Source organism: Phyllostomus discolor, chromosome 11, assembly GCF_004126475.2.
Source record: "Phyllostomus discolor isolate MPI-MPIP mPhyDis1 chromosome 11, mPhyDis1.pri.v3, whole genome shotgun sequence".
In the NCBI taxonomy this organism is placed as follows: Eukaryota; Metazoa; Chordata; class Mammalia; order Chiroptera; family Phyllostomidae; genus Phyllostomus; species Phyllostomus discolor.
The window spans coordinates 82,940,395-82,948,980 of NC_040913.2; the positions used below are offsets into that span (position 1 = coordinate 82,940,395).

Genomic DNA, 8,586 nt, shown 5'->3' on the forward strand with positions numbered 1-8,586 from the left:
AGGGTCTGTCCACACGAGGCCTCACGGGCTGCTCCGGGGTTCTCACTTTGTGTCCTGGGTGCAAAGGGAAGCCACCCAAGAATCTGAGCAGGGAAGTATAACGTGACCAGCTTGGGCCACGCAGCGCACCCTGGCTCCCTCTGTGGAGACCGGAGCAGAAAAGAGCAAAGAACGAACTAGGAGACCAGTTAGGAGCTGAGTAGTAGCTCAGACGGGGATGGGGTGGAAAGAAGGGAAGACATCTTCAAGATCTGCTTTGAAAGGTCATCATATATTCTAGTTTACAACTCAGATTTACACATTTGAAAAAAAATCATCTTCCACAAAGACCACAGCATGAAAAGTAGAGATTACTCAGCCAGGATCCTTAGACCCATCAGCATCATGCCCAATACCAAACCAAATCCTGCAAACCTGTCAAGCTACTTCTAAGAGCTCCAAAGCCTTTTCTTTATGGCTAAGTAGTACTTGAACCCAAATTATCCCTGCAGGGTATTTTCTCATCAGCAAGTTTTCAGCGTGGTACAGAAAGCCAGACAGTGAGGGAGAAACCAAAAATTTCACTGTGATGAGTCCAGTGAATGCTTGGTGTCCTCACTTCCACCCAGCTGCCAACTAGTTTGTCTGGGGAACATTCACAGAGGAACCATTCTGGGAGAGAAATACGCTGCTTAGCATACGCTCTGTTAGAGCCTTCGGTTAAACACACACACCCAAGAAGAAACATGTTCCAGATTATTCACGTGCACCTGTCTCCTTAAGGGGAACTTCTGAGACGAAAGCGGAACACGGGAGGCTGTGATGGAGGGTGCAAACCTTACAAAGAGTGAAGGAATGACTTCCACAGAATAGGAAAGCAACTGTACATTGTACTTGCACGCATTTCTTTTCCTCTTAGAAGAAACCCCTGCTGCCCACATGGTAAAATCACTTCAAACCCAGACTGGGTCAGATAAACAACTCTGTATATCCTCCTTATCATCCACCCAAGACATGAAATCATGGGGCTTAAGGCAAGCTCCCTGTCACTACTCCCGAATGTAATGGAAGCACAGAATACAGATAGATATGACCGTCAATAATTATGTTCTGCAACACGCACTCTGTAAGTATTGCTGTTCTCGTTTTCATTCATATAGTGAAAATTCACTTAGAATGTAAAGTGAAAAGAGAGTTTGTTCAGCCTCAAGGAGTCACTTTGTCACTTCTATCTTTATCACTCTGAGGTTCCCAGCCTCTCTGAGGCTGTCACTGATGTACTGCAGTCCATCACATCTACACAACTGCCTGACAGCTGTCGCCGACACCCTCCATCCTCCTTGACTCCTTGCACGTCAAGACTCAGCCCGTCTGAGAAGGCTTCCCTTACCCTTTCCGGCAGAGCTCATCTTCCACCCTAACCCCCTCCTTGCCCTCTGCCCCTTGTACATACGTCTGCCCAGATCTACAACTGCCTCCTCTTCCAGACTGGGAGCTCACTGGGAGCTCACTGGGAGCTCACTGGCGCCTCTTGCTCCTGAGTCCCAGCACAGAGTCTGGTGTGTACAGACGGCTTGCACACGCTTGTGGAATGAAATGAATGAATAAAGGAATCAGGCCCGCCCAACCACCATAGATGATTAATTGTTTCCACTGGCATTATCCTTAATGTGAAAGACCCGCAATTCAGTGCCATTTCAGACAACTCTCCATTTTCTCCATTTCTTTGTCTTTCCCGATAGGAAGGAGTGCTGATCTGAAGCACTGAACTGCTTGGAAGGTGTTCAGGAAAACCAGCTCCGAGAATCAGGGAGAACGTGCTTGCCACTCACGTTCACACACGTAGCTTCTTCATACAGAGGAGTGAGTGTGCATATGGACTAGAAGAGGCTTTTACTCCCCAAATCCACGTTCCGTGGGAAAATGGCGCCCAGTGCCGAGCCACGCTATCACTCTTGCTATCGGCACGCACAGCAGACCTCATCCTCAGAAAGGGCCCCTCCATTGTAGCAGAGAAAGGACGCCCTTGGCAAGGGCAGGGAGAACCCACGAGTTAAACTCGTCATCCTGGAATAAATTATTTAGCACCACTTAAACCCTGAAAGCTTTGAGCCACCCTCTCCTGCGGTGTATGGCACTCTCTTCTACATTTACAATTTCCCGATTATGAAGCAACAATTTAATTCCATCCTGCAAAATCAATATAATTTAAATTTACTTTGGAACTGACCGTCGCTGGCAGATGAAAATGTTTATTTTCTCGCTGACCTGAGATAACTGTAAAGCCGCTTTGACGAAGGGTACATAGGAACCATTCCAGAATTCACAAATGAACTCTTCCTACGGGACTTCCAAAAGACCAGGAAGCAGCAGATCCCTTGAGATGAGTGGGATCCCTGGGGCCCCCCAAGTGCTGACCACTCAGACCCAGCCTTGACTTACCTGTCAGGGGCCTCGGTTTTGAACCTGAAATCACCCTGGAAAGGAAAGAGGCTGTGGTGGCAGTAGCAAGAGCTAGCCAATAGGCTTTCAAGGTAAACTCTTTCACGCCTTTACAGTTTTCATCAGGGATGTGGTCCACCTCTTAAAACATCTCTAGGTTTTACTGCTTGTCCACTCTGAGGGACAGCAGCCAACGTTCCCAGGGTTGTTTAACTGAAACGGATCAGGGATCAGTCACTTCCACTGAGTGACCAAAGCTGGTGTTCAAAACACACCAGTGGACAAATCTATAAGCTGCACTCTTCTCCCCAATGAATGAAACAGGCTGGAACAGGCAAGAAGATGGAAGGACTGGTCATATCAAACCTGCAGGGAATATTGATCATCCACCCTGTGTAAGGGCCTGAGCAGCTGATAGCCTGAGGGTGGGGAAGGTGGAGGGCTAGCCAGGGTGGGAGTGGGGGGGTGGTCTGAACCTTTAGATTCAACAGCTTTTTGAATGCATTCGATCTACCTGCACATAACTCAATTTCCTGCATCTGTCATTAAGAAGTCTTCTCTCTCAAGTGCTCAGCACAGCCACCAGAAAAATTAAATAAGTAAATAAATAGATAAATATATAAGGCAGCCGCAACCTCGAGCGGGATCAGAAAAGAGCATTTATCAGCAGACCAGCAACCCCATTGCTCAACAGACAATTGGGTTCCCCTCCTGTCCATCCCTATGTCCACTGCGCACCCCCAAGGACGAGAGGTTAGACGCAGCACCAGCCAAGGCTAGGCCTGTGAGGCAGTAAGAGAAGGATGAAGCTCGCAGGGCACCGGGAGATGCTCAGGGGACTGCCACCTCCCCCTCCCTGGACCGCGGTGCTGACTCCGCCAGCGTCCCGCAGGGAAGCTAGGCCTCCGGCCAGCTCAGCATCCCTGCTCCCGCTGGCTCCTCCGCCCGCGCGCCGGCCACCAACCTTGGGCGTGCGGATGTGCTCCATGGGGGCCCGCGCCTGCAAGATCCTGAGTGGACGCGGCCTCACGCACCAACGTGCATCTACTCCGCGGCGGGAGGGGCGCGGGGAGGGGGCTTCGCGCCCGAGAACCCGCGGCTGCGGGGCTTGGCTCCGCCTTCAGGTGCGGCAGCACCCGGCGCCCGCGCGGCCCTAGAGCGTGTGTCTCCGCGCTCCTGCCACCTGCCCGGTCTGCTACCTGCCCAGTCTGCCGTTGCCCCGCCTCCTCTCTGGCTGGGGTTTGCCAGAGCGGGAGCCGGTCCCTCCCTTTTAAGAGGAGCAGCCAGCGTAATACTGCGGGGCTACTGTTCCCCAAGACACAATGGGGGCCTTGTGTTGGGCGTGGCTTCTTGGAGGAGAGACGGGGAATACGCTGCTCCACGGGCCCACGGACTTCCTTCCGGAGAGTCCCGGCGTGCGTGGGACTCAGGGTAGACCCCCCAAAAGGTTGCCACTAGCACTCCGGGTCCAGCCCAGCCTAGTGGGCTCTGTCTGTGTGTTTCAGCACGCAAGCAGCCAGGGTAGCTTTTGGAATGAGGGTGGAAATAACAGCAGCGGTGTTCGAACCCCAGGAGGTGATCGTGTAAGTCAAGCGTCTCTCATCAACCTGCGACAACACTGGTGGGAGACACGCTTTTCCTTGGCACAGCGTTGGCTGCTCCTCTGGCATCTTCTCTTTCCTATGCCTGACCTGGAGGATGCGGAGACAGGGCATCCATCCTAAGGTATCGTTTTTTCCACTTATGGTCTTAACAACAGTTGTCATTGTGAGTGTTAAGCCATCGGGAAAAGCCCAAGAGAAGATATGTCGCTGCCTCCGCCGCCACATACCGGTTTTCTTGCAACCCTATGTATACAACCCTCCACCACAACTAAAATTTCATGCCACTGCACATAGTTCTGAGATAATACCTATTCAACGTTTTCCTAGCTCTTCCGCACCTCTCTTTCCAACTAGATCGTACATTCTTTGTAGAGACTTTTAAACCTCTTTTGTGTCCAATGCCTGTGAGGCACATTGCAGCCTTCCAAATAACTTTTTATTTAACCAACCTAGGGTTACGTTTATTTTTAAGTTTCCAGATCTCCTTCAAGTCTTCTTTATAGTTTCATCTGGGAGGCAATTAGGACAAGTACTATCAGCCCACATTTGCACAGGAGACAATTGCCCCAGGGCTACAATTTCTTCTGTACCACAAAGAACACGGGGGACACAGGCAGGGGCACTTGGGTATCAATCAGCTCAACCCCGACTTCAGTCTCCTCATTAACGGTGAGGATGGGCTCAAAGGTAGCTTCTGTCTCCACATTCCAACGGTACTGGGAATCCTGTATCCGTTTGGGGGGATCCATTTTGAGTGATTTAATGATCTTGGAATTCCGTGCTTTGGGGGCTCTCTGTCCTTCTACCCGTGACTAATCAAGGGTTTACTTGGTGAGTAATTTTTGCAAATATTTCTGACCTGTTGCACATTAGCATGTTTTTATTTAAAGCACCCAAAACACTAATTGGTAGGTAAAAAATGTAAATCCAAAAATGTGAAGAGCCTAATTAATGCAAAGAAAAAATTTCCTGATGAATTCAAAACTACAGCTTTCACAAATCACAGCCATAAAATTGACGTTAGCTTAAAATGAGTCAAGGATTGTATTCACATGATTAGGATAAGATAATGTACAGCAAACTAGAAAAAAAAAGCAACAGAGAAAGGGGTCTCTGTAAGCAAACCTTTCATTTTGATCTAACCGTCTTCTGAGGAACCCTTCTTGACTTGTCCCTCAGCCGCAGCCCTATCCAGGCCATGAAATCACAAACCGTGATGACCTCTGACAGCCACGCTGCACTTTCTGGCACTTACACTGCCTGAGATCGCCCAAGTGTCACTGCTTCTCCGCACCACTACCCAGTGGGGCAGAGAGACTGAACCAAACAACAGCACTTGGAGAGCAGTGAAGTGGGAGGGGCTAGCGCACATGGGCATGGCTGGCTATGCCGGTCCTACGTAGGGCAAAAAGCGAAACACGCCATCATTTATGTAAGAAACGTTCATGTTAGTTGACTGGTGGTCACGCGCAAGATACAATGGCAGATGCTGGGCGATTGAAGGGAGACCCAGAGGAGAAGGATCCTAAGCTCAGTAACGGTGACACGGATGACACCAAGGAGATGAAAAGCGAGCTAGCTCAGAGGGCAGCCGAGTATGTGGAAATGCCCAGAGCAGCTTCAGGCGGATTAGTCTACTTCCTACATGTTCTGCATTAACTCTACAGAAAAATAATTGACAGTCTTGACATGATTCACTCTTGAAATTTGACATTGGGTCTGGCATGAACCGCAGGTCATTTGGATGGATGGTGCCCCCCTGAGACTTCACACAGCAGAGAGCTCTGCATCTGACCCCAGAAGCACGACATAAGACAGGGAGGAAAAAAACTGTATTCTTCTAACACCACCTAACTTGCAGATGGAGGCACAGCCAGGTTTATTTACACTATATCAACCTTTGCCTAGTATTTGTGAATCCTGGATGAAAAATAAGTGCATTTCTACAAAACTATTTTCACCATCAAGCAAATAGTAGACAATAGGGTGAAGACCTAGTTACCTGTATATTCATCAAACAACTTCCCTTGCCAAGGAACATCACAACTATTGCCTTTTTTCATCAGTGTGAGGTTTCAGTGATTTCCACCTTTGTGAAAATGGTAGGCATGGCCCTACATGTCAGTAGTGAATTCTGTTCTTCACAGGCACGCAGGGGCCTATACCCTTTGATCCTATCACTCTTGGGTGGGACCGTGTGACTAGTTCTGGACAATCGACTTGTAACTTTTGGGCCAGAGCTTTGCAAAATCTGTATGACCCTTTAGCTTTCTCCTCCCTGCTCTTGATATTTGGAGGACACCTAATCAACTCATAAAGAGAATAATGAAGATGCATTTACTCTAATTACATGACTTGACTATGGCCCCACCCTACTCAGCATTAGATTGAAATGAATGAAGAAAGAAGTAGACTGTTTCGCTGAGTCGTTCTGTGGAAGGGAGCTACTCCGAGGAGTCGCAGAAGATTTCTTTTAGTGAAAAGAACTACTCTTTGGGCTGGCTGCTGCATGCAAACCACTGAGAGCTGGAGGTTAAGTTTTGTGCCCAGCCTAGCCTCATCTGACTTTATAACGAAGGGGAACCTGTGCGAGTCAAAACACTAACACAGTCCCTGCTTCTGTGTTTCTGATCTTTCAGAAGGGGTTCTTAATGTCGTTAAAAATCTCTACGCACATGTGTCATATAACAAGTCCTAATCTACTTTAGTGCCTGTTGCCAAGTTTTTCTGGAGAACATCTTGCTAAGAACATTTTTATCACACAGATCTTCTAGTTGTAAATAAATTGCCATAGTAATTTTTAAATAAAAACTAGATATTAACTGGGAACTTTCCCAAAATCCTGTGATCTTCAGTGGCCTGAGGAGATTTGGATACTTATCAAAAAAACTTGCAAGACTTTTTCCGGAATACTTACATCTCTCTGGAGGCAACTAAAACTTCTGCTCTGGCAGGGAAGCCAGAAATGCTTCCTCAGTGGGCAGTATTGCTAATGATGACAAACTCGCTCAAGTCCAACTCAGCTCTTTGAAACCCCAGTGGTCTCTGTGCTGTGCTGGGGGCACACCTCTCTGAACAAGCCCACTCTCAGCTAGAAACCTGTTAGCTACCCAATAGGATGTGGTTAGAGCTGCATGTGGGATTCTGCCTGGAAAACAGCATCTTCATCTTCAGGGTTTTTTTTTTAAGATTTTATTTATTTATTTTTAGAGAGGGAAGGAGAGAGAGAGAGAGAGAGAGAGAGAGAGAGAGAGGGAGAGAGGGAGGGAAACATCAATGTGCCGTTGCTGGGGGTCATGGCCTGCAACCCAGGCATGTACCCTGACTGGGAATCGAACCTGTGACACTTTGGTTCGCAGCCTGAGCTCAATCCACTGAGCTACACCAGCCAGGGCTACCTTCAGGATTTTTATAAACGGGATGATGCAGACTATTGATGTCTGCTTTGGCCCAGCCCTTTGCCAGATGCACCAAACACGAACCCCTGGACAGCAAGCAGGCAGCCCTTTTTCTAAGAACCAAGAGGGAGACTCTGGGCCGGAATAAATAGAGCACTTAGACTGTGAACAGGCGAGGCTTTGAAATAGTCTCTTACACATTGATTCTCCCTCTGAGGAGGCACCTCACCCAAGCTCAGTCTCTGTGCTCAGACCGCTTGTCGTGTTAATTGCATTTGACTGCCATCCCTTCCACCATCACTTGTACACCCATAATTCCCATATTAATGCTCCTGGTCCCGAATTCTCTCTCTGGCCCATGTATTATGTTTCCATCTACCTGCTGAGTACCTCTACCTGGATGTCCCATCGATGCCACAAAACCAGTTGAGCGCATGAGCTCTGGAGTCAGACAGGCCTGTATTCACATCACAGCTCTTGCGTGTGTTAGCTGTGTGACCCTGAGCATGTTTTTAAACCACTCTCGGCCTCGGGTTTCTCACCTGTAAGTGGAGGTAATGACAAGATCTGTAATGCTTTGTTTCTCAGGCTGAAAAGTAGGTGTTTCTAATGTGAATGTTTTTTATATTATTCCCTACCTTTTTGTATGTGCCTGAGGTAGTTCAAAATAAAAAATAGAATTGATAGCAGAAAATGGGGCATGATTACTCCTTCTTCTTAGCATGGATGTGACAATTCAGTCAGATGAAACGTTTAACGTGTGTCATGATGAATATTTATTGAGTGTGGCAAGCACTGGGCATAAGTGTCTGAACCAGAACCATCCCCGCCCCTGCCCTCAAGGTGCTTCATACCAGCTATTGTCATGATCATTGCCTTCTACCCACTACCAGATGCTCCTCTTGACTTCACTGTTTCTTCTGTTGATCTCAGTCACTCAAGTTCAAGACCTTGGAGTTTGTCTCTTACCCGTCCACAGCATTTCTTCAACTGGCCCTTCCCTTCCTTCTTCATGGTCTTTACTCAGGTTCAAATCCTTGGTGCTTCCACTTGGCTGGAATATTAGCCTCTGCTGCCAGACTAATCTTCATAAAAAGCAACTCTAATCATATCACCCTCCAGCTTAAAAACCATTGGCGGTTTCCAGTTGCCTTCAGAATGAA

General features: G+C 48.1%; 1 protein-coding gene across 1 annotated transcript in view; it reads right to left on the reverse strand.

Annotated features, from left to right (window-relative positions):
- MTMR7 (myotubularin related protein 7) overlaps positions 1 to 3,766 on the reverse strand; it is a 77,549-nt gene extending 73,783 nt beyond the window's left edge. Inside the window, exon 1 of the mRNA XM_028526546.2 lies at positions 3,386 to 3,766. Within this exon, the coding sequence (XP_028382347.1) occupies positions 3,386 to 3,409 (24 nt within the window). The 5' untranslated portion in view covers positions 3,410 to 3,766. The remainder of the gene's footprint in view (positions 1 to 3,385) is intronic.
- Positions 3,767 to 8,586: the final 4,820 nt, after the last annotated feature.